The sequence below is a fragment of the Ochotona curzoniae genome, unplaced genomic scaffold, assembly GCF_017591425.1.
Source record: "Ochotona curzoniae isolate NIBS_2020 unplaced genomic scaffold, NIBS_Ocur_1.0 scaffold_3835, whole genome shotgun sequence".
Classification (NCBI taxonomy): domain Eukaryota; kingdom Metazoa; phylum Chordata; class Mammalia; order Lagomorpha; family Ochotonidae; genus Ochotona; species Ochotona curzoniae.
In genome coordinates, this window is record NW_024467114.1 from 29,807,399 (window position 1) to 29,834,429 (window position 27,031).

At 44.3% G+C, this 27,031-nt stretch overlaps 1 protein-coding gene across 1 annotated transcript in view; it reads right to left on the minus strand.

Annotated features, from left to right (window-relative positions):
- Positions 1–27,031, minus strand: part of DNAH11 (dynein axonemal heavy chain 11) — a 271,297-nt gene that overhangs the window by 91,468 nt on the left and 152,798 nt on the right. The window contains exons 48-55 of the mRNA XM_040964541.1: positions 26,779–26,881; positions 23,786–24,025; positions 21,818–21,979; positions 21,029–21,222; positions 17,305–17,467; positions 15,904–16,027; positions 15,393–15,535; positions 963–1,124 (exon numbers count right to left, since the gene is read on the minus strand). Coding sequence (XP_040820475.1) covers positions 963–1,124; positions 15,393–15,535; positions 15,904–16,027; positions 17,305–17,467; positions 21,029–21,222; positions 21,818–21,979; positions 23,786–24,025; positions 26,779–26,881 — 1,291 coding nt within the window. The remainder of the gene's footprint in view (positions 1–962; positions 1,125–15,392; positions 15,536–15,903; positions 16,028–17,304; positions 17,468–21,028; positions 21,223–21,817; positions 21,980–23,785; positions 24,026–26,778; positions 26,882–27,031) is intronic.

Here is a 27,031-nt window from a genome sequence, read left to right on the forward strand (position 1 = left end):
CGCAGCATTCCCAAATCATTGTTCTGAACAAACAGCAGCTATGCCTTCTGCAGTAAGGGGGCAGTGGTGGCGGTGGTAAATTTGGCTGTACTCACGAAGCTCTTTCATCTAGGACCTCATCATCGCATTCCCAGCCTGCACTCTGTTTTGGTCTCCATGAATCACTTTGAATATCCAGGCCCTTTAAGGTCCCATTCACCCTGTCACTCAGCAGGGGTGGGCGGGTGGGTGGTGACGACAAACCAAAGCACCCTGGGAAAGTCACCACCATCACTTCTCTCAACCATCAGATCAGCAGGGGGCCAGATACCTATCAAACTCCATTTCTACAACATCCAGATCACAGCTTTGCATCTCCCTTCCTTTTCCCCTTCGAATCTGAATGGGTGAAGATATTTTCCATTGGATTCACACATCTCTTTAAAAATATAATGGGAGGGACAGATTTCATCATGAAAAAGTGACAGATGTAACCCACTGAAAACATAAATCCAGAAGCCAAATGGGCAGGTACATTACCTGACTCAGTGACTGTGGGATTTATGGATGCTGATTCGTCAGCCGCCAATGTGGAGAGGAAACATCTCCAATTGACTGTTCCATTTGGTTGAGAATCAAGCATGCTGTGGCTACTGGCAATCACATTTATGTAGCTTTTTGGGTGTTGACAGGATTGATGTTCAGTAAGCCCCTTGATGACCGCAGGATGTGTTAACCAACTCTAAGAAGTTGCTACAGGTGTGTGAACATGCTCAAGGGTTGTGTATGCACACGGATGTGGTTGTGTGCACAGTCACCCAACCCAATGGTTAGCTATCACACACCGTGAAATGCATACTCAGAAAGACGCTGCTAGCACTGGGCAAATGCAGCTTTCTGGTGGGAGGTGTGCTATGAAAGGGGCTTCCCTAGTGAAGAGTGTATGCACACACACGTGCAGGGCATAGGTAGACTCAGCATACCTCAATCCCATTGGTCTCCTCAATGAATTTCCTGCTGACAGAGACCAGTGCTTCCTGTGGCCACGCATGGAACCAGTCAATTGCCGTGCAGTTAACGATGGCCGGGAACTTGCGGGCTCTGACTCTCAGTGTGTGACCCACTGGAGAGAAGCAGAGTGTCAGCTGTGGAGACACAGGGGCGGGGCACACACAGGAGGGCTGTGAGTCAGGGAGCCAGGAGCGACACTGCAACCTCAGATGGTGCAAGTAAAGGACGCAGGTGAATGCGACATGGAACTCTCTCGAATGCTGCAGAGTGGAAAATCATATGGATCTCTCTGGTCCTTGAACTCAGACCTGTACTAGGCAACTGTTTCATTGGACACATGGAAGCAAGGCTGTGTGTGCCTTCCCAATCCTGTGTTCCTCGTCTAATCGTGTCTAGGAGGATGGCTAACAGCAGGAGATGTTAACTCATTTTGATCACCAAGATACAACAATACAATACTCTCACCTATTTGCCTCCATTCTGTAATTCCCCAGGCTCTGTAATATCATGTAATACACTTTAAAAACACTAATAGATCATATTGAATATGTCTGCTTCTGTCTAAAATAAGGAGGGTCTTATGCAATGGTTCAGTGACTAAATTTAAACCTTGCATCAGGATCCCTTATGGGTACCAATTTGTGCCCCAGCTGCTCCACTTTCCTTTCAGCTCCCTGCTTATGTCCTGGAAAAGCAGTAAAGGACAATCCAAAGCTTGGGACCCTGCACATGTGTGGGAGATCCAGAAGAAGCTCCTGGCTCATGGCTTCAGCTCAATTCAGCTCTGGCCATTGTGGCCACTTACAGAGTGAATCATCGGATGGAAGATGTTTCTCTCTGTAAACCTGCCTTTTCAATAAAAATAAATAAATCTTTTTAACAAAAACCCTCCAGCACATGTAAACCCATATTGGAGTTCATTTACTATGCTCACTGCATATACCAGGTACAGTCCGAGGTCTGTGCTCTACAGACTGCTGTCAAGTCCCAGCCCAGTGTGGCTAATCCGCCACACAGCACCTGTCAGGACCTTTTCCCCTAACATGTCTGAAAATGCAGGTCGCAATTCCCAACTGAAATCCCTTCAAGTGGACTACTCTATTGACTGAACACACGTGATAATACACAGCAGCATCCTTCTGGCATTGGACTACTTCACCGAAAATCATGGGCTTAAGGTGTGTCCAGGTTATGGCAAATGACTGGGTTTCCAGAATATTTATAGCTCGAGAAAATCCCACCTTGTATAAGTACCACATTTTCCTATAATCGATTTGCCACGGGGCACCTAGGTTTGGTTCCAAGTCTTGGCTGTAACGAACAATGCAACAAGAGGCACGGGAGAGTGCAGATATTGCTTTAAGACCCCAATTTCAATTTCAATCTTGGAGTGGGTTAGCTGGATCCTAAGACCATTTGCTGTTTAATCTTCTGAGGAGCCACCATGTTGCTTTGCGAAGTGGCTGCAGTTTTACATTCTTAATGAGAATACGCAAAGTCTCCAGCAATCCTGTACCTGGCCAAGCGTTCAGTGTAACAGTTAAGATCTCACATGGGACCTGATCTCTTCAAGTCCTTGTTCTCTCCATTTCAGCTTCCTGCTGGTACACACCTAAGGGATGGCTCAAGCAGGTGCTGGCTTCAGTAACTGGGTTCCCACCACCTACATGAGAGACCAGGATCGAGTTCTGGCTGCCAGCTTTGGCCTAGTCTGGCCCAGCCATTACAATAATTTGGAGAATAAATCAATGCACAGGAACAGTCTTCGATACATGCCTCTGTTCTCAGTGTCTTAATAGATTTCTAAAATTAAAAAATAATAATGATTCTATACATCCTCACCACCATTTGTAATTCATTGATTTCTGTTTTGTGTTTTGACAAAGGTGATTTTGCTTGGATTTGCTTTTCCCTGATGCTTGCCAATGCTGAGCGTCTTCTCATATAGCTTTTGTCATTTCATGGCTTATAGAGAAACCATTTATTCATGTCCTTTGCGTATTTTTACATCAGGCTATTTGTATTTCTGCTATTGAGTTGTGGGATTTCCTTTTACTTCTTGGATTTCAAACTTCTCATTTTACACACAATTTGCAAACATTTTCTCTTATTCTCTAGAATCTTCATCCAGATTTTTTATAGTTAATTTTGCTGTGTGGAAGCTTTGTAGTTTCACGTAACCCCGCTAGTCCATTTTTGCTTAATTTCTTATGCTTCTGATGTTGAAACAAAGAAATCACCGTGGGGCTCAGTACTGTGGCTCAGCGAGTTAAGCAGCTATCCATGATGCCAGTATCTCATATGAGTGCTGGTGCAAGCACTGGTCATTCCACTTCTGATCCAGTTCCCTGCTAATGCACCTGGAAAAGCAGTGGAAGATGGTCCAAATGCTGTGCGAGACTTAACTGGAGTTCCAAGTTCAGGCCTCCAGTCTGCTTCAGTCCCAAGTTCTGTAGCCATATGGGGAGTAAATCAACGCATGGAAGATCTCTGTCTCTCCCTATTTCTTCCTAAAATTCTTTCAAATAAATTAATTCACTTTTTTTGTAAAAAAAAAAAATTACTGCCAAGGTCAATGTTGTTTGCACAGGCAAGTTAACAAATCTGAGTTATAATTCCTATTTTTCCTTTGCTTCTCAGCTTTCAGGTTTCTCTTCCTGCCCACTTTCTTCCACATCCTGTTTTCTTTCCAAAGAGCTGGTTTTCCACATCGCACTCATGTCTCCTTTGTGCCACTTTGAGAAACCTCATTTACACATAATTGCGGCTGAGGTAAAGAAAAGGGGCATCCATTTCTTGAGATCCTAAATATTTCCATCCCTTCCACACCTAGGCCTATTTCTACACTTGTAGTTGGCATGTTACTGGGTCTTAAGAATGTGTTAGGAAACTATCTATCTTATATGGCCTCATGCAAAACTACTTTTCTAAATTCCTCTATTTTGTAGACTGACTTATTTATTGAAAAATATAGAATGATCATTTAATTTTACTTATGTGAAAAGTAGAAAGATTGGGGGTTCTGCTGCCTGTAATGCCAGCATCCTATACCAGCACCTATTTCAGTCCCAGCTGCTCCATTTCCCATTCAGCTCCCTGCTACTTTACCTGTGAAAGCAGTGGACGATGCTTCAAGTGCCTGGGCCCCTGCATCCTGTGGGAGACCTAGAAGAAGCTCCTGATTCCTGGTTTAGGCTCTTGCTGGCTTGGCTATTTAGCCAAGAAAACTAAACTAGAAAATGGAAGATCTCTTTCTCTCTCCAGCTCTGTAACTTTGCCTTTTAAATAAACAAACCTTGGAGGAAAAAAAGCAAAACAGGAAGACAAAAAGAGAGACAGAAATCTTGCATCTGCTGGTTCAGTTCTGGAATGCCTGTAACACAGCTTAGACAAGCTGGAGCCAGGAGCCAGAAATTCAATTCAGGCCTCCCATGAGGGTAGCAGGACCCATCTGCTTGACCCAACACCTGCTGTCTCCCAGATTAAGCCTTAGCAGAAAACTAGAACTGAGTGATATACTGGCACTCAAAGCTAGGCATAGTGATAAGGGATGTTTCAATTCCCATGGGCATCTTGGCTGTTGTGCCAGATGTCTACCCCAGGAGGAACACCTAAAGAAGTAGTTTTCTGCAATTTTATAATTGAAGACATCTTCTATGCTGTTCACTATTGCTTAACTGAGGACCCCAACCATGCTGTTTATGTTTCATATGCTAGAGCAGGCAGCAATCAGATCAGTGGTTCTCAAAAGATGGTTCAGGAGCTGTTTACAAAGGCGCTCTTGGACCCATTCAGAATTAAGGATTCAGGACATCTGAGAGTGGAATTCAGTGGTCTGCATTTTCAGCAAGCCTTCCAAGTAATTCTGATAACAACTACAAAATAGCCTGATAGTGTTAAATCTCTTGTGAGCACACTTCAAGGAAATAGACACTTTCACATTGGTTTTGAAATTGGTGAAATACTCATAGTACCACAGATTCTGTTCACAAAGGGAGCAAATTTGGAGAAGTCCACATAAATAACAATCCATAGCATAAATCCTGGCATCTACACATGTCTCTGGGAACTCAATTACAGAAATATCCTGGCTCATTCACTGCTAAGAGGGGAACACCCAAAGGCTCATTTGCTGTAAGGACTACGCTTATTGATGCAACTCATGGCTCAGAAATTTCTAGTTTTGGGAGCTGGGACTGAGTGTCGGAACCAGGCAATGGGTACATGCACCCTGAGGTGGCATGAAACCACTCAAACCACTAGGTTGAAGGTGAGCCCTTCGTGGTTATGCTTTAAGATTTACTGTTTATGTGAAAGGCAGAATTACAGAGAAACAGGGAAAAGGAGAAACAGACCTCTTTCATCTTCTAGTTCACATCCCCAAATGGTGGCAACACTCAGGGCTTGGCCAGGAGGCAGTCAGAGGACAAGAAGTGCAGCTAGGTGTCCCACGTGGGTGCAGGGACCCAAGCGCTTGGGGCCATCCTCTCCTGCCTTCCCTGGCACTACAGAAGGGAGCTGCATAGGAAGCAGAACAGCTGGGACTCAAACCAGTGTTCATATAAATGCTAGCATTGCTTAACCCACAGTGCCACAACCCTGGCCCTGCCCCTCATGGCTTTGTGGAGAAGCAAATCACATGCTGGTTCTGGTGTTGGACATAAGTGCAGTGGAATCTGAAGTTTCCAACTTGTGATCTGCTCTGTCGTGCTGGTCTAGCAAGAGGCTCCCTACTGACCCCTGCATGGCAATCACACACGTGTGCAGGAACATGTGTCAAACCTGGGATCTGGGTGTTCCAAAAAATGAGAAAAAGCAATGTGCGTTTCCACATGCAGAGTTTGCACACTGTAAAGTGTGGCCCTTATTCTCAGGGAATAAACACTTTGTTTTCTGGTGTTCGAATTCCCTTTGAGTGTATAAGACGGTGGTGAAGACTTGTCCTTACCCTATAGGGTTATTTCTTCTAGTTTTCTCAATGAACCTTTGTTGTCCTCCGGTAACTCAGTCTACATAACCCAGGTCTCTCATGGACAGAGTTGTCACTCTACATGCGCTGATGGAACTGCCGGATTGACGTGAATCCTGGCCACAATGAGGTGAGCTCCATGTCGAGGGTTGATTCTTGGCCTCAATCATCTTCTAAGGACTCAGCATTTCTTATGGACACTCAACACACACTTGCTGAATGAGGACTGACTGAGCGAATGCATAAAGAGATAGCAGAAAAAAAAATATTGTGGGGCCAGCACCATGGCATTCCATTTGGATGCCAGTTTGTCTCTCAGCTGCTCCAATCCCAAGATATCTCCCTGCTGTGGCCTGGGAAAGGAGGGGAGGACCATTCAGGTCCTTGGGCCCACACACCCATGTGGGACCTGGAGGAGGCCCTTGGCTGCTGGCTTCAGATGGACTCAGTTCTGGCCATTGTAGTCATTGGGGAGCAAACCAGCAGATGGAAGATTTGTCTCCATCTCTCCCTCTCACTCTCTAACTCTGCGTTTCAAATAAAAATAAGTACATCTTTCAAAAAAGAAAAAAATTGATTTTTGTATCCTCATTTTTTTTTTCTTCAGGATTTTCCTGTTTCATAGAATCTCACGGCATATAAAGCTCCTATAAAACATTCAAGGTCATGGCTTTTGTCTCCCCACACAGTTCTTTTCATTCTATTTACTATGGATAAATAATGGCCTCCCAGTGTGGAAAGGAAGCCACGTGCTGCTCCCTCCCCAGGGGCAGAGCTGCAGAGGGCTGGCCACTCTCACACAAGGGTAACGCTCTGTGAACCCAGACTTGCTACTGAACTGCTAAGTTTCGGGATTCTTACACAAACCGGAAATGGTACCAGGGACAGCAGAAGTGTGAGCCCTGAGCCCACAGCCTCCACCCCACACACCTTAGCTGACTGCCGCTGGGACAGGCACAGTGCCCACATTTCTGCTGACATCCACAAGTTGCCTGGACACACAGAGGATAAGCCAAGAGCGGGGCTCTTGCCCTGCCTCGTGCCAAACTCCAGCTATGAATTGCCCCGATTTCTATCTCCAAGAAGGAAAAAGGAAAGAAAAAAAATCTACATGAGGACTGAGGCCAAAATAGGCTGTGAAATCAAGAAAAATGTACTAATATCCTGCAGATTAAAAAATATACTAGTTTTCTTATTATTAACTGACTGAGAATCTGATGAAAAGATGCTAACAAATTCCCTCGTTGCTCTCAAGGGAGTAAAAGGAAAGAAATGACTGGAATCTGTGATAGAAGTACAGGCCAAGTGAAGGATGAAAATAGCTGAATAAGTTCAGGTAATAACACAGATGATAAACTGCAACATCTCTTCCTAAACATATTGAAAATGTTCCAAGCTGACATTTCCTCTAATACCTAATGATGGAATGTTAGTATCGTTCCTATGAAAATAAGATAAAGATGGTAACTATACTCACCTAAATGATATGAAATGCTAGCCAGTATTACATCAGATCACGTTTATTAGAAATGAGGAAAATTAAAATAGGATGTAACTGTCTGCCCAGAAAGCTCCCAAGAACAAAAAGCAGTGTCTGCTGGTCCTGAGGTGGGCATTTCTGTTAGCAGTCGGGCTGCCAGTGAGACATGGCAGAGAGAGAAAAAGTGAGAGAGAGAGAGAGAGAGAGAGAGAGAGAGAGAGAGAGAGAGAGAGAGAGAGAGAAGTAACTTTCTTAAGTCTACCAGAGTTGCTGAGGGGGTTGAACTGGTTGGTAAATCAGACAAGTACAGAAACATCCATCCATTCCATCTTTTCTGCCTCCAATGCCCTGTTATTGACACAGTGACCCATTAAAAATTTGACAGCGACCAAAGATTTCATAAAATACTGAGGAAAAGAACTTCACAAGAAATTGTGTACAATGAATATGAACAAAGACTAGCTGCTTTATTAAAGGTCAGTTAAAGACATTTTGACTGAAGTAAGAGGCCATATTTTGGGAGAATCCAAATAATTATTAAGCTATCAATTCTTCCTATATTCACTGTAACATTTAGCTAATTCTAATAATTTCTACCAGGAATAGCAAAATTTAGAAAACTTATTCTAAAGTTCACCTGGATTATGAATGAGTGAGGGATCCAGCACGATAGCATAGCGCTTAAAATCCTCGCCTTGAACGCACCGGGATCCCTTAAGGTCGCCAGTTCTAATCCTGGCAGCCCGGTTTCCCATCCAGCTCCCTGCCTGTGGCCTGGGAATGCAGTTGAGGATGGCCCAAAGCTTTGGGACGCTGTATCCATGTGGGAGACCCAGATGAAGCTCCTGGCTCTTGGCTTTGGATTGGCTCAGTTCCAGCTGTGGTGGCCACTTGGGGAGTGAATCATTGGACGGAAGATCTTCCTCTCTGTCTCTCCTTCTCTCTGTATATCTGCCTTTCTAATAAAAACAAATAAATCTTTAAAAAAAAACTTTGTGAAATCTATAATCAATTAAAGAGTATGGGAGTTAGGCAAGAGAAAAAAAGTGAAAAATGACAGAGCTTAAAAAACCAGAATTCCACAGATCTAGCCTTTGATATGTGAGATAGGGAACATTTCAAACCACAAGTGGAAGGAGAGATTATGTAATAAATGATGCTGGGACAATTAGGTCTACCCAAGTAGGAAAGCCGTGTTATACCCTACACAAAAGCTCAGGGCTAATCAGAGATTATAAATCAGGTCAATGACAATTTACTATGACATTTTTATAACCATGCAGCATAGAAGTGTGCTTTCTGAAAATCATTTACCACACAACTCATGAAGGAAAAGTCTGACATTTGCAATAAAGTTTCATGTGAAATAGAAGTCAGCAAAAATGAAGTTGCCAGCATAATGGTAACCTTGGAGGAAAACTGGCCACATGTAAAACAGATAAGGAGGGCCCAGGGAGGTGGCTCAGTGGCTGAATCTTCACCTTGCATGCACCAGGATGTCATATGGGCACTGACACATGTCCTGGCTGCTCCACTTCCCATCTAGTTCCCTGCTTGTGGCCTGGGAAAGCAGTAGAGGATGGCCCAAAGCCTTGGGGCCCTGCATCCATGTAGGATATGGGCAAGACGCTCCTGGATCCTGGTTTTGGATCAGCTTAACTCTGGCATTGTGGCCATATGGGATTGAATAGTGGACAGAAGATCTTTCTCTCTCTCTCCTACTCTCTGTAAATCTGCCTTTCCAACAAAAATCAATTAATCTCAAAAAAGATAAGGACATTTGGGGCATATGAATACTGTTACTTATAGAAAGAGCTGCCATTATTCAACAGAAATTACAACAAGCCAATCAAACATGTGGCAAAGGAGATAAAGGGAAGAAGCTTGTTTCGTACAAATGATAACTGAGAAAAAATGACATATGAAATGAATAGTTCACTCCAGGGGCCAAAATCTTAAAATACTCAACAGTATTCTTTTTCCATATGAGCCTTCAAGTACCAGAAAAAAAAAAAAGCCAAGAGGAAAACTTGGTAATATGTGACAAAAAATTTAAGTTCTTAACACACTCTTTGAATGTGTTTAAACACACATAGAAGACTTGGAGGAAGCAGCCTCATGTGTTATTTCTAGACAGCATAATCAAGGATCATTTAAATTTTACTTGCATGACTCTTCATTTTCAGGTTCTTTACAAGAAACATGTGTGTTACTTATATGAGCAGAAATTGAGCTCTTTCTATATATATTTCTACACACACACACACACACAAATAGATACTCACAACAAGGCAGCCAGATACCTAAAATGTCATGAAAGAAGCAAGACCTGAGCCAGACAGCAAAATGTTCCCTGATGTAAATTGTCAGAAGGGCCAGGAAAGAAAACCAGAAAGAAAAGTGAGTTCACAGAGGTGTACAGGAGGGGAAAAGCAGGTGCTCTCCCACAGCCATGAGATGGGGGCATGGAGGAGAGATGTGTAAGAGACCAACATGATGGAGAGGAGGCATGTATGCACCTGCTGATCAGGAGCAACCCAAGGACACGCATGTGGTCCTCACTAATGGGATCAGCCCTGTGGAATTCAGAGGTCACCTTTTGCATACCAACAGGTTCTCCGTGCCCGTGCTGCAAATGGGGACTACTTGGGGTGGTGAGCATGGGTAATGGGGTGGCAATTTCACCTCATTGAGCTTGTCCTGCCAGGTGTGCTCACCACCCTTCCCATCACAGGTGACTTCCCACATTGCCCAGCTTGGGTATTGGCTGGTGAGAAATCCGAGTCTTTAGTACATACTGGTAAATATGACAGGTGACATGAGTGCAGAGCCATCTGGAATCTTTAAAAGCTTCAAGGATTTGGGGGTAGCATATACATGCTGCAAAGAAAGTAGCTGTCATTGACACCTTAAAGGGGAACCTGGTTACACCCTGTTAGTTCTCTCTCAGTGGAAAGAAGCTGTGGCAATGACCATGAACTTTTCTCATGATGACACAGCCAGCAAAGTGACAAGACCAAAAAGGGTCAAGCAGCAGCATGCCTTTTTTCTGAGGGAGACATCCTTCTTCCTCAGCATCATGTATACATGTGCACATGCACAATCTCTCTCTCACACACACACACACACACACACACACACACACACACACACACACTCCTTCAGCTGCCTTCTCAGTTTAGGACATAGGAGGTTTTTTTTTCCAGTTAATCTTCTGTGACAGTAGGACGGGACAAGGTGAGAAGAATCTGTTACTCCAAAATAAATTTCAGCTTGCACTGAGTTACAAATAAATAAAAGATTAGGCAACAGTAGAAACAGGTATTATTTTTAAAAAAGGATTTTTTAAAAAAATTGTAAAGTCATTTTACAAAGAGAAGGACAGACAGAAAAAAAGATCTTCTGTCCACTGGTTCTACTCCCTGTGTGGCCACAACAGCCAGAGCAGAACTGATCTGAAACCAGTAGCCAGGAGCTTCCTCCAGGTCTTCCACGTGGGTGCAGGGTCCCAAGACTTTGGGCCACCCTCTGCTGTTTCCCAGGCCACAGGCAGGGAGCAGGATGGGAAGTGAAGAAGCTGGGATACAAAATGCCCATATGGGATCCTGGTATGTGCAAGGCAAGGATTCTGCCACTGAGACATTGCGCTGGGCCCAGAACCCAATTCTGTGATGGCCTACTAAGCACAAAAGCAAACAAAATGCAAACAGGAAAGGACCGCGGAATGTAAAATATAAAAAGGCTGTGCCTGGTGCAACGGCTCAACTGGCTAATTCTCTCCCTTTGAGCACCGGGATCCATATAGGCTCCAGTTTGTCTCCCAGTTGCTCCATTTCCCATCCAGCTCCCTACTTGTGGCCTAAGAAAGCAAGAAAGATGGTCCAAAGCTTTGGGACTCTGCATCCGGTGGAAGATCTGGAGGAAGCTTCTGGCTGTTGGCTTCAGATCTGCTCAGCTCCAGTCATTGTGGCCATATGGGGAATGAGCCAGCAGATGAAGCTCTTTCTGTCTCTTCTCTCTGTAACTCTGTTTTTCCAACAAAAATAAATAAATCTTCTGAAAACACATAAAAATGAAATTTCTAAATAGCAAGCTGTATTACATGAATATTAACAAACCAAGGCGAAAAACCATATAATTATTTGCCCAGATGCTCAAAAGACACTCACCAGTGAGAGGTACTCCTTGGACGAATTGGATGTGTTGCAACAACTGATAGAAGATACAGCATTGAGACCTCAGAAACCTATTTCCCTGAATCCAGAATCAAGACTAAATTCCCACTGTCCCCATCACTATTTCATGTTGTTCTTTAATATTTGCCAGTGCAATGAAGTAGAAGAACTGGTACTCAGACCTGCAGGAACCAGTGTTATCAATCAACTACTAGAAACAACCAGAGAGGCTGTAAAATAGCTGGCTATAAAATTAAAGAGCAAAGTTCTCCTCTCTACAAATAGTTGCTAATACCAAAACAAAACCTTATAAAAGAACTCACCTTTCCATAAAAGCCATAAAATAATGTATATCAGACATTTAATTCCCCTAGTATAAACGTTCAGCATCACTTGAGTCAACACTAAAATGGAATGTGTTTAGAATCTGACCAAACATTTCTGATACTTATCTAGATAATTACACACACGGGAACAACTGGAAAAACTTGACCAAAAGACAAGACAGCAAAGGCTTTACACTGTGCAGTCCTGGGATTAGTAATAGAGCAACTTAGCAAGAAGACAGAAACTTACAAATTGACACAATGAAGATGGTTACTTGACATCTGATACAATTGGTCCTGGAAATTGGTTAGGAATGTTTTTTAAAAGATTCATTTATTCTTATTGAAAAGTCAGATATACAGAGAGGAGGAGAGAGAGGAAGCTCTTCTGTTCGCTGATTCACTCCCCAAGTGGCCGCAACAGCCAGAGCTGAGCCAATCAGAAGCCAGGATCCTGGAGCTTCCTCCAGGCCTCCCATGCAGATGGAGGGTCCCAAGGCTTTAGGCTGTCCTTGACTGCTTTCCCAGGCCATAAGCAGGGAGCTGGATGGGAAGCAGTGCCCTCAGGACATGAACTGATGCTGAAACGGGATCCTGAAGGCGAGGACTGGTCCCAACACACATGGCATTTTTAATACATGGATATCTTTTGGGGGAAACACAGCCTAAACTATCTCCATTTATTCTTCACCATTTATCACAAGAAATATATTTCAGAGGTAGCTACATTTGAAACACAAGCTATGGAGTTCTAACCAGCATTGGAACGGTTGATGGTGCTTTATTGATGATGCTAAGATCCATTTTCAATTTTATACTTAAAGGCAACAAATCAAGTACAAATATTTCCTCCCTGGGGCACCTTGGTAGCTAGAAGCACCATGTGGCCCAGTTACAGCCACTAACACATCAGCCTAGGGATTTTTGGGAGTAGAAGTTCTTGGATTTCTAATGTAGGTAGGAGTCCCTCTTGATCCACTTTCTCTGCCTTTTTTTTGCTGGAATACCAGAGTACTTCAAATGGTATGTGAGATTATCAGGTAAGTTTTTTTTGTTGAGTTGACCCCATGCATAGTTTTCGATCATACAAATATTCATGAAATGGTTCAATTCCCTGCTGTGATCATGAGGCAAGTAGTATCAGGACTGGAACTGTGTGAAGGGAAGATGAGAAGCGCATGGGGCTGTGCGAATGTCGCTGAGCCAGTCTCATCCCAGGGTGAAGATGCTCTAAGAATCAGCGTGATGGGTTTTCCTTTCTTTGCAGTCCAACTGAATTCCAACTACTTCTAGAGAAGGCAGTCTTGGAGGATTAAAATTATTTGTAAATTTACAAGAAACTCCAAGCTCACTTCAGAAAGCACTGGTCTCATATAAAATTAAAATTTTTTTGAACACTGTAAGCTAATAAACACGTAGCATATTTACCTTTAAAATGAAAGAATGGGAAACATATGTATACATATACAAACACGCATACATATTTAAGACTTACTGTTTAACATGTGCAGAACTCTGATCATGTACAACCCAACAGGAAGGGCTCATGAAGAGTGAGTCAGAGAGCGACTCAGCATTTTTGCCACACTATCGACTGAAGCATGTCTGAGCCCACTCAACTCCAGGGAGAAAAGGCTTCCATGGTACTTCTCAGTGAGAAGGAAATCCAAGAAATGGAATGCGTGTTCTAAAAGCAGCACAATCTACTGAACATCCCTCCTAGACACACACAAAGGATGCTCCCATTGGCATTTATTTAAAGAAAGTTCTCCAGGGCCTGGCGTGGTGACCTAACAGCTACAGTCCTCACCTTGCATGCACTGGGATCCCACATGGGTGCCAGTTCTAATCCTGACATTCCCGCTTCCCATCCAGCTCCCTGCTTGTGGCCTGGGAAGGTAGCTGAGGATGGCCCAAAGCCCTGGGACCTGGGAGAGGCTTCTGACTCTTGGCTTCAGATCGGCACAGCTCCGGCCATTGCAGCCACCTGGGAAGTGACTCAGCAGATGGAAAATCTTCCTCTCTGTATATAAGACTTTCCAATAAAAAAAAATTTTTTTTTCAGTTATCCAAAGTCAGCTGACCTCTTACTCCCAGGAAGTTTTTGGCTGTACCTCCCCTCCCAAAATGTCCAACTTTGCAAGTTTGGGGTGGGGTAGAATAAGCACTGAAAGTTGCCAGTTCCAGACACCCAGGTCCAGTGGCCAAGTAGCCCTGCAGGTGGGAGGAGGAAACACACTTCCTGGTGATGCTGCTCCCACAGTCCTGAACCCCTGATGTATAACAGCACCCCGTCAGATTCCACCTCTGTGCTTGCTCCCCTTCCTGTAACAGAAATCTGATTCAACCATTGTGGGATGGGTGTAGGGATAACCCAGTCTTGTAGCCACTTCCTTGGGTCACATTTTGATCTTCAGAAAACTCTACGTCCTATTGAAGCCGATATCATGACCTCCTAACCTCAGCCTAGGCTAACAATATTGAAAAGTTTAAAAGGTCATCAAGTCAGGCACACTCACAGTTACTCCACTTTGTAATCCCAAGCCAACACCTATTCATGGTCAATGCCACTCTGACTTCTTTCCTTTAAGACCTCAGGTTCAATAGTCACCACGGAGCCTCCTGCTGACCTGACAGGTCTAACAACACTAGAAGAATAGCAAAGAAGTAATCTTTCCAGGTTATTAACCTTTTCTTTACTAGAAAGTCTGAATTTTCCACTACATGATTTAATTGATGTATTTCTTTCATTTACAAGGCAGAGGGTGAGAGGAGAGACAGAGAGACAGACAGAATTTGCAATTTGCTGATTTGTTGTCCAACAACCAGGCTGGAGCCAGGGATTCAATCTGGGTCTCCCAAGTGGGTGGTAGGAACCCAACTATTTGAAACACCACCTGCCGCACCCATTAGGGTACACATTAGCAGGAAGCTGGCATCAGGACCAGAGGCAAGACTCAAGTCCAGGTACTCAGCTTCAGGATTCTGCTATCCTGGGTTACCGCACAGTCCACACCCGAGTCACGCTGTCTCCTCTTCTCCCATGTTCTCCACCATGCCTTCTGATCTTGTTTGATGGATCACACTTCACTTCCTCCAGGACACCCTATGCTAGGCAGGAAGTAGGCTGCACTCCTCAGTAAGCCAAGGACACCACTCACATCTGTCCTGTAGGACAGTTGTTTGGGATGCAGCCTGCTGTGGGCCAAGCCACTCAAGGACACAGCCACCTGTGTCCTTCAATTGCTCACTGCTCACACAGCTCAATGCAAAGATCCCTAAGAAGTTTAGCCTCACAGCCAACTTCCGGAAGCTGTAGTTCAGAACCAGGCCTGTCCCATGCACTGTCCCCTGAAATTCAAACCCATACCCCTGAATCTTGGTCAAGAACGGCAGCTCTATTCCAACAGCAGGCTTTGAAGAATATCTAAGCAAACTTGCAACTTTCTTACTTTGAGCTGTAGTCGCACTCTGGCTAGAAAGAACTGCCAGCAGTTTTCTCTGGAGTCCATCATGCCCAGACCGCGAACTTCATTCCGAATCCCAGAAATGATCTTGTCCACGTCTTCATCACCAAACAGATCCGGGATTTCTCCTGCTCCGAAAGGAATACGTGCAGTTGAGTGAAAGATGTGTGCAATGTCCATTTTCCTTAGGATTCTTTCATGTTAAATGCTCTTACAGGCAACAGGCTTACATGATAAGAACACAAAACCACAAAGCCCATGTTCCTTTTGCATGTGTAAGACACACAACATGCTGAGCACTAGCGTGGATAAACACTAAACCCATACTTGTAGAAATAACATCAGTTGTCTTAGGCAGCCATAAGCACCTTCATTACAACAGAGCCACACCCCTCCAACTTCCTCAAAGACAATTTCTCTCTCTTTAAAGTTCACCACAACTACACATCATTTGTCATTGGGGAAGACCTTTCCAGAAATGTGTGTGTTTAATCACCTGATGCCAGCAAGTCATTAATCAGCACCAGAAAGCTCTCATCTAGAACATGGGCATCTGTCAGCAGGAACACGGTGGGCATGTTCTTGGCTCCAGTTCGGACGTACAAATTTGCAAGATCTACCTGTAAGGAGAGAAGCCATCATTCATGTGTCATTAAGATGCTGAGGTGATGCTGGGAGGGTGGCTCTGGGTGTGGGAAAGGGCAGAGCAGCTCTGACGTGAGCGCAGCATGCCCTGCCTTCCTCTCTTACTATATTCCTTCCTCTCAGGGTCCAGTGATGTCACCCCCCAACCCTGGCAGATGATGAGTACTGTCACGACAGCGACTTAGTGGAGAATAGGATGGAAAATCCTTCCAACAGAAGGGAAATGAGCTCAAGGATGTCCGGGTCTGGCAATGAACCAAAAGGAAGCCTTCTCCTTGTTTCAACACTGCCTTGGAAGCAATGTTTCTGAATTGATTTAATAATATCAAACATATGTAATGTCTGAGAATTGAAAACAGCACCTGCCATCAGCTACGGGTGCCTGTTTGGAAAAGGAAATGCATGTTCTTCAAAAAGAATGAAATGAGAAAGTAAGCTTGTTTTGATGATCCCGGTGTGGAGATCTATACTCCTCCATTGATGAAGCAGCAAAGATTTAAAGACCCAGGAGACTTTGTTTAGTGAGCTGTTGGTACTGCATTTTGCTCTCATAATCTTACTCAAAGGGAAAGAAATTGACATATACCAGTAAAGGAAGTGCCCGCCTTCCAACCTACCCATTATGGACACACTAAAAAGGCTGAATGTTAGGTTTGGTAAATGCAAAGCAAAAAATATCAATGTGTAAGCAAGAGTTTAATAAAAAAATTTTTAGAGCAGGTGTGCAGAACTATGAAAAGTGGCGTTTTGTAACAGGCTGAGCATCAAGTGCCTGGAAAGCACACACACTTCCTTTCATGTTACTCAAAATTGAATTATTCATTGCAAATGCTAAATAAAATTAACTGACTTTATGAATTATGTAATCATTTAATTAAAGTGATCTATTTAAAAGTTGTCTTAAAATACTATACAAAGCTATCCTTAGGCAATGTTTTGAAGCATATATGAAGCATAAATTTCATATCTAGATGTGGGTCCTGTGTTTAAGATATCTCATTTGACATAGGCAAATGCCTTGGAAATCTGAATTAATCTGAAATCCAAAACACTTCTGGCTTAACATATATTACTAATTTGACCAAGAAGATAAAATAGCCAAAAGCACAGAATTCCAACAACGGCACATCCTGTTCGCTATTGCAGGAGAGGTCTGGGGTAGGGCTTGTGGTACAGGTGCCTAGTACCTCAACAGCTTCCATTTCACCGGCCACACACAAGGTTAGACACACCACCCACACCTTCTTCTCACCCGAAGCTCTTGGGGTCCGTAGCTTTCAGTCACCGTGATCTGGAAGACATCCAGGCTGCAGATGTGGGCTGCCAACCTGGACAGGCTCTGCTTGCCACTGCCCCCCACTCCAATCAGCAGGGCATAGCCCTGAGGGGCTCGCAAGATGCGGCTGATCCGGCACCTGCAAGAGAGAAAGCACATGCCAGGGCGTGAAACCCAAATGACCTGGGACCTGGCTGACTGTTCATATTGTAGGAGAATATTTAGAGAATAAATTCCAGGTTTTATTAGAAACTTCCAATGCTTGTTCCAATGGTTTTCCATCCAACAGAGGTGCTGCTTGCTTCACAGCCCTTGAACGCTTATGAAGCCACTTGCTTCACACTGCCCCATGTGACAACGCTTTTTACTTTTTAAAAATGGTTCTATAGATTCAAGAAAGAAAAATGTGTATATGTAAGGTGATGGATCTAAGCTTCAAACAGTTTTGATTAGTAGAAAAGATCCCAGTTGCATCTCAGGATCCAAATATGACAACATCAACAGAAGCACCTCCTTGTGTGAGAAATCTTTGCAGCCCAATTGTTTTGGAAAGGATGGATTTGCTGAGAGCTGCAAATGGACTCCCGAGAGTTGCTCAGGCACATTAACCCTTTGCCTCTTAGGATCCTTGCTTTCCCTGAGCCCAGACCTTTCAATGATTGGCTGATACCCATTAGTGTTGCAGTCACATTTCTAGCAAGGTCCAATCATCCTTCAGGAGCCAGAGATTCTGATATCACTGCTATACTTTCCTTTTTAAATGTATTTATTAGGGAGAAAAAAGAGAGAAGGAATGACAAAAGAGGGAGGGAGATGAATTTTCCCCACTGGTTTAACCCCCAAGTGTCTACAACTGTTTGGGACTGGCTCAAAGTCAGATATCAGGAATTCAATACAGATATCTGTATGAGTGGCAGGGACTTAATCATGTGAGCCATGGCTGGCACCTCCCAGGGTCTGGATCAGAAGAAACTCAAATTAGGAGTGAGGTGGGTATTAAAGCCAGCACTGGGGACATAGGAATTGGGTGTCTGAATCACTAGGCCAAGTCTGTACCTCTTATTGTTACATTGCACAGTTATGAACAAATCGGTCACATCATTACTGAAATGTGGCTTTCATTGATGCTATGGGTCATAATTATAAACACCAGGAAAAACAACAAAATAAAATACAAGCATGTAACACTTAGACATCATCATGCTTGCTCTAGGTTGCCTTTCTGAAATGAACTTGAACTCCAGGCTCCACCTTGGCACAGCTAGCTGATGACAGGCCTGGCATGTATGAATATTTTTGAACACCTCCAGTCACTTAAAATACAGGTTTCTAAGCCAAGGCATGCCATGATGTTTCCCTTGACATGGGCACTTAACGAAACATCATTGGGAAACTGTTGAAAATAAATAAGAGGTACTCTGATGTGAGTGAAACCCCCAGCTACAAAGCAGGGTTTTCATCTCCTGTCAGCACATGTGCTCAGGCTGTCCCCTCCCAGCATTTGCTAAATGACAGGGTTCCTTTCTCCAGGACTCAATGAAGTGCTTGTCCCTCATCTGTAAGGCTGATGGACTAGGTTACTGATAAATCATCCAGTGCCGTGGCCATGGATTCCAACCCTGACCCCTTGTGTGTATAACCAAAGCATCCCATCTACAGAACAATCAACAAAACCATGAGTCCTTAGCATGCTTACACCAAGTGATGATGGATGGGAAGGCTCCAAAATGTTGCCAAGGTACCAGGGCAAACCATTTCAAAGAGCGATTTTTTTTTTCCTGAAAACTGAAAGCTTTCCGTCATTTTGCTTTCTGTATTGCATCATTTTTTTCATGTTTTTTTTTTCTTTCCCTTCCCTCTTGCTTCCTTCATAGTCTTAAGGATGGCTTCTTTGTTATCTGTCTGTTGTCACAGGTGAAAAAGGCCAGTGAGAAATGACCAAGCCTTAACTTAAGTAGTGAGCGATTTTCCACACAGCAGCAGCAGTGAGCTCTTAGATACAACAAAGGACTCCACTCTCATGCAGTTATCCATCCAGGAGCTTCTCACTGCACTTACAACACAATCAAAACTCCTTATCCTGTTGCTGTGATGGACTGACTGTGTCCCCTGCAGGTCAGGAGCTGGAAACTGGACTCCTCAAGGTGACAGTGATGGGAAGTAGGTACTAGGTAACAGGTGTTTGGGTCTTGTGGTGAACCCCTGGTGACCTTCATACTTTTCTCACCCAAGTTTTTGGCTGCTTGTTGACCAACTAATTGCCCCAAGAGTGGGTAGTATACAAGGGGGTTAGAATGCAAGGGGGTGACCCTGTGGGTTTTTGCCTCTTCTGCAGGTCCTCAGCTGACCTTCTGCTTTCCACCATTGACTGGAGCAGTCCCAGAGCCTGGCCAGTAGCTGAGCAGAACTGACTTTTTGGTCTTCAGGACCATGTCTTTAGAAATACATAATCTCAAGTCTTCTGGGATAACAACAGAAAATGGACTAACACCCTATACAAGCAAGGCCAATTCCTGCCTCCAGTCCTCGACAAGCACTATTTCCATTGTAATGCAGCCACCCTGACTGACTCTCTCTCTAGAGGTATGTATTTATTTTTACTGGAAAGGCAGATCAGATTTATAGAGAGAAGCACAGAAAGGTCTTCCATCCACTGGTTTACTCCTCAAGTGGCTGCAACAGCCAGAGCTGAGCTGATCCAAAACCAGGAGCTAGAAGCTTCTTCTGGGTCTCCCATGCAGGTGCAAGGTCCCAAGGCTTTGGGCCATCTTCCACTGTTTTCCCAGGCCATCATCAGGGAGGTGGATGGGAAGTGGAACAGCTGGGGCAATAACTAGTGCCCATTTGGGATCCTGGAGATTGCAAGGTGAGGATTTAGCTATTGAGCTGTCATGCCACACCTTCTGCCAGCTTTTTTTTTTCTTGGAAATTTTTGCTTTGGGGCCATGTGACAGCAGCCTTCTTTCTGGAACATCCTTCTTCCAAACGCTTCCAGGCCTAGCTTCTTTTCCTCACTTAGATCTTGCCTTAAATGGCACCCTCACCTATATCAATTCCTTTGTGGAAACCCACAGAACCTGTGCTGCTGCTCCATGTGTTGATCATGCTCTGGCTTGCTTGCTGCTGTTTATTTATGTACACTCTTACAGATGTCCATTTGCGCCATCAATGCTATGACAGCTCATAGGAAAAGGACTGGGCAGTGTTAGTCTCTGCTGTGCCCCAAACCTAGAACAGTACCAGACGAGAGGAGTACTGCAGAGAGTTGCAGAATTGGCACACTGCATGATGCCCTGTTTTGCAGGAGAATGAGACTGTTGTGAACCAACATCTGCCTCCAGTCAGGTCTTCTTCCCTGCCTTTCTGATATGGAAATATGTTCCCCCCGCCTTTTTTTTCCAACTTGCTCAGACTTCTCAAGGGGGTTGACAAGACTCCACAGCACCTTTCTCAGCAATGACAACATCTGCCATTATTAAATGAGGTGATGGGAAGTTTCAAGTGAAACCACGGGTGCAATGGCATGTGAGAAAGAAGTGCCTATGTAAGATGTTACCAGGCGTTTGATGTAATGAGCTGTGACACTGTATGTCACACAACCAATGACAGAACTGGTAGTTGAGAGTGATCAGTGCTTTCTTGAAAAGGAATGACTAGTTACACACGAGCCCGGGTCCTCCCACGAGAAGGTCCCACTCACACATGCTGCATGGCATCCTCAAACAGAACCAGGTGCATGGCGGCGTTGAGTTCGTTATAGCTGTCCAGCATTTCTGTGAGTATTGCCCTGAGCACTTCCCAGTCCTTCACGGGCTTGTAGCTTGGCTGCACCCCATCGTGGGCAAAATGGCAATAAATGAGGGGCTGCTGAATCAGCGTGTGACTGTCTACACCCTGCCGGAGGACAAGGAGGCAAACACAACATGTCAACAGCCACACAGATTCTCCAGGGGATACCGGGACATAGGAAGGGAAGAGCCGGCAAGCCATGCACAGGTGAGTGAAGTGCTTCCTAGTCCAAGATCAAGGACAGGTGGATCCTGACTTAGGATTGTCTGGCTTATGGTTTCTAAGGCTACATGAAGGTGTAGCTGCAGTGGCATGTGGCTCACCCTGAATGCTTGGTTCTGAGCTTGGCTTCAGCCACATAGTCTGAGTCTGTTAGGATGCTGAGAAGCGGCCATGAGCACCAGCTCCCAGGCAGCCCCACGCTCCTGGATGGGAGACAACATACTCAATAGCTGCTAAACAGCAGTGGTGTTCAGCAGGTGGCAGAATGGAATGCATTTTTTGACTGATGCCATTTTTCCAGCATAGGATGGATTGCTGAGGTGCAAACAAATCCTAAATCAGGGAGCGCCTATAGATTCAGCAATGCCAACTTTGTCCAAGGGTAAGTCCTTTACAACGCACTCACATCCTAATCTTATCTCAGCCCTGGCACCACATGGTGCCCCAGCAGAGGCCTTGGACACTTGCACACACTTACTTCAAAGTGTTTATAAGCAGTTTCCAACAGTTTTTTGCGAAATGAATCACAATCCTTTGCGTCTACCAGTTTGTCCCCATAAACACGGGAAGCTTCATGAAGCCACAGGTGTATCAAATCCTCTGGACCCTTTAGGCACTCTGGAGAAGCAAATAAAATGCCCTGCAGGGCAAAAACGGAAAGAAAAGATAAATCATTTCGAAGTTAGGGGCATCCTGAAGAAGCTTTTCTTAAACAGTTTTTCATACTGTGTACTGAATTGAGCAATTTGTTAGGTTAAAACAAGTGTAATAAATAACAGTGTGTGTCCTGGGGGGCGGTTTCACCATTGGATACACAACAAATATTTTAATATTATTATGTCCAATTTTAGGCTTGTATCTACATTTCAAGGAAACATGCACCTTCTTGGCACACTTGTGGGTACCATGTTTTCCAATGGATCGAGTTTACAAATTGCAAACAGGTCCTGTGAACATCGCAGAATCCATTCCACCTTTCTTTACTCTGGACCCAGAGGAGAAAAACCCAGTGTGAAAAAGTCCGCTACAAAAGGTTTAAAAACCACAACAAAATAAAAAGCAACAACAACTACTCCTGGGGGTCTCAGGTCAGGGGTCGCTGGCAGCCTGAACATGAAAGGGGAGCAGGTAGTCCCTGCCTTTCGCCTACTGCTTCTCCTGCCTTTGCTTCTGAGATCTAAAGTCCGCTTTTAAGCCACACTTTAGTAAGCGCAGTCTTTCTAGAATGTGCTAGAAGTACAGACCTGATAAGAAATGGCCCATGTCATTAAGAAGCTATTACCTAAAGCTTTGCTATGGTCCTGAGGCAGCTGTGGAAGGATTAAAAAAAGAGGGTTATACAAACAGAAGGCAGGCCTGGGAAGTTTTCCTATTTAGCCAGGAGAGATTTCCTGCACAAAAGAACGCTGAGCTGTAATCAACTGCCCTGCAAATCCTCTTCAATATGAATATTACCCTCTTACAAGGGCAACAAGCTAATGTTCACTATCAAAACAAAATCATCCAGATGTTCTAAAAAGAATAATTTCTTTTTTATTTAAAGATTTAGTTTTTCCTGGAAAAGCAGAGTTATATAGAGAGAAGGAGAGACAGAGAGATCCTTCATCTTCTGGCTCACTGTTCAAATGGCCGGAGCTTAGTGGACCCAAAGCCAAGAGCCAGAAGCCTCCTCTGGGTCTCCCATCTGGGTGTAGGGACCTAAGGATCCCCACCTCCTTGCTTGCCCTGGTTATTAGCAGGGAGCTGGATAGGAAGTGGGGTAGGTGGGGCTTGAGCCAGCACCTATACTGGATGCCAGTGCTGCAGGCGAAAGCTTAGCCAGCTATACCACTGCGCTTCCCACTCCCAAGTTTTTTCTTTTAATACATTTTTAAAAACTCAGCTATGAGCCTATTGTGCAAAAACAAGAAAAGTGTCTTTTGTTGCTCCCAATACTCAAAACAATAATCACTCCACTCCATCAATCTAGGGAGCTAGAGACCCCCCCACTTCTGTTTCTACTATTAAGTATCTGCAAGGCATGTTCTGAATGTGGTTCCAAAATTCTGCTGTCTAAATTTCATTACCAGCGTGATGGTATTCACCAGCGGGGGCATGAGTGTGCATGGTGTAAGACCCTCATCCCTTTGCTGGTCCATCTCTTCCTCCAAGTGATGACTCAGTGTTCAAGGAGCCAGGCATTTCCTGACCCCACAGGTGCCAGGGCTGATCGTAGACTTGCCCACCTCCCACAGTGTCAGAGACCAATGAGCCAATGAAGACCCTGCAGGACCTGAGAGGCACCACAGCGCCCTTTCCTCACACGGGGAGAGCACACCTGCTGAACTCACTTCATTGAGATGTGAAGGAACACACACACAAACACAGAGCACAGCTCTCCATCCTATTCCACAGATGCCCGCCCGGGACGTTACCAAGGGCACATCGTAACACAGAGCTCAGGTACCTGGAAGACGTTCGAGAGATCTCTCAGGTTAAAGATGTAGTGGAACTTAACAGCTGTAGGTAGAAAGTTTTGTGTCATCATCTGATGGAAGGCTACCGTGGCCTGGATGAGAGAGGGGCCGATCCTGAGGACGGAAGGATCAAATGCTTGATGCTGGAAGTGGAAACTCAGGATTTGGCTGTAGATGGTGTTGAGCCCCTCCACGGATGGGAAGTTAAACGCAAACACTGTAAAATGTCTCTGCAAGGCAAAACCCAAAGGGATTATAGCAGTAACAGAAAATGGCCAACAATGGCCTGTATCCAGGCTCTTTGGCATGTAACTATTCAGTGTCTTCTACTCTGACAATGGACTTGACTGTATGGCTACTTCTGGAAGCCTTGTATGAGGGCGAGCATAATGTCACTTGCATGTCATCCCACAGATTAAGTTGAATGTATATCATTAGTGGCCACTGTCCTGGTTATTACTATACAGGAAACTCACACAGACATACAGATCCCTGTATGTAAGTCTTATTCATTTGTTTTGTTTATTCTACTTTATTTAGGGACTTATTCTATTTCATTCTATATTAAGGGAAAAATTTCATGCATGTCAGAAATATTGTTTAAGAACATAATAGTGCTTTCTATTCATCCTCCTCCTTCCTTTTTTATTTTTAATTTTTTTGCCTCAACACACTTTCAATTTACTGTACAAGCCTCCAAGAAAGACAGAATTCCACAAGTAGTTCCTTATGGGTACAGACAAGAATTACAAACAAGAATCAGCCTCAAGATGTCAATTTCACTCGTGTGTGTGTGTGTGTGCGTGTATGCTTATATATACATATAAAGCCATTTTACTTTGTAATTACCAAAGTCTGAATTTCTATACCGTCAATAGGTGAATGAATAAAAAAAGCACGGTATATGCAGACAAAGAGTCCTGGAAGTGATTAAAACAAACGAGCTGGGGCTGGTGCTGTGGCGTAGCTGGTGAAGGTACTGCAGGGATGCTGGCATCCCATACAGACACTGGTTCAAGTCCCAGCTGCTCTACTTCTGTTCCAGCTCTCTTAATGTGTCTGGGAAAGAGAGAAGGTGACCCGAGTCCTTGGGCCGCTGCATACATGTGGGAGACCTGGCCGAAGCTTCTGGCCTCTGGTTCCTGGCTTTCGATCGGCTCAGCACTAGACCTTTGGACAATGATCCAGCAGATGGAAGCTATCTATGTCCCCTCCCGTCCCCTCCACCATAACAAAGTTTTTCTTTAAGATTTATTTTATCTTTATTGAAAGGTAGAGTTACGGAGAGGCAAGAGATCAATCTTCCATCTCTGGCTCACTTCCCTAATGGCTGCAACCAGAACTGAGCTCATCAGAAGCTAGGTGTCAGGATCTTGTTCCAGGTCTGCCCTGCGGGTGCAGGAGACCAAGGATTTGAGCCATCCTTTGCTGCTTTCCCAGGCCATAATCAGGAAGCTGGATTAGAAGTGGAACAAGCAGAACTTATGCCAGTGCTTAACTGCATCATGAAAAAGAAAACAAAACAGACTGGGGCAGGACAGGGAGGCCACAGGCAGGGAGCTGGATGGGAAGCAGGACTGCTAGGAATAGAACCAGCGCCCATATGGGATCCTGGCACATGCAAGGCTAGGACCCCAGCCGCTAGGCTACTGTGCCGGATCCAAGCATGGTTACTCTTAAAAAAAGTGTTGGTGATAGGCCCAAAGTGGTAGCCTAGTGGCTGAAGTCTTCACCTGGCATGTGCCAGGATCCCATATGGATGCCATTTTGTGTCCTGGCAGCTCTGGCTTTTCTCCTGCTCTCTGCTTGTGACCTGGGAAAACAGTCTAGAATAGCCCAAAGCCTTGGGACCCTTGTACCCACGTAGGAGCCTGGAGGCGGCTCTGGGCTCCTAGTGTTGGATTGGGGCTCCGTCCATTGCAGCCACTTGGGGAGTGATCTTTCTCTCTGTCTCTCCTTCTCTCTGTATATATGAATTTCCAATAAAAAATGAATAAATCTTTAAAAATACAAAAATTTTTGGAGATAATATGGAAAAATTGGAAACTATAACTTTGTGAGAATGGAAAATGGCTCAGCTCCCATGGAAAATCAGTATGATGATTTCTTGAAAATTTGAAAATAGAAGTGCACGCAAGATGTGTCAATCTCACATTTGGGTGTATCTCTGCGGAGCTGGAGGCAGGACCTTGAACACACAGGACATGCATTCACTGACATTCATTTGAGGGGTCACAATGCAAGCGTCTATGAATGGATGACTGGGTAAGGAACATGTGTTATCCGATATACATAAGAGCATATGGCTCAAAGGAAGGAAATGCTGCAACGTATGTATGCATTTCTATGTAAATACATTTGAATCCATATATTTTTAATACACACACAGGAATATTATTCAGCTATAAAAAAAAGAATGAAATTTTGTCATTTGCATAAAATGGATGGAACTGGAGAACATTATGTTGAAAGAAATAAGCCAGACACAGAAAAACACCACATTTTCCCTTATACGGGGGAGCTAAGATTAAAAAAGAAAAAAGAAACGCCTGTGTTATCAGTTTTGGTGCAAATACAACGTCTTTTCAAGCTTTAAGCCTTTGCCAAATGAATCACGAAGAATCATACGCTTCTACAGGAGTAAAGATGTTGTAACTATTTTGAAATTTAAAAGAGTGAAGTTGGACATCTTTTCAGCTGAGTTTTGTTTACAGTCCTTTTCTATTTCCCCACTCAACCAGTGTTCATATTTCTTGAACTCCTGATTTTTGGAGCCTTTGACTATTATGACTATCACGTAAATTAAAAACAGATACTATCTCCCAAAAGGATAAAACATAAAGCTGAAAATACATTGATTTTAAAAACCCTGTGTGTATAACCAATCATCCAGTGGACATCTTATTAATCTGTAGACAGAAGCACCAAGAACCAAGACATGCATTCATGGGACATCGGGGAGACCGAGCGGCCAGCAGCGCACCTGCAGCCTGGGATGGAGTGTGAAGCTTCCCACGAGGGGGTTCATGCACGCCACGTACTGGCAGCCGCGGATTTGCTTCAGCAACACCTTCTGCCTGTCATACCTGAAAGACAGAACATGGAGCTAAAGTCCCAGCGCCGGAGCCCAGCGATCCTGGTAGGACAGGACGGAGCCTGCTGCCTTGCCCTCACTCCATGACCCTGGCTGCATTAGCCTATCTGGGAAGAGATGTGGCCTTGGGAGCTCAGAAAGC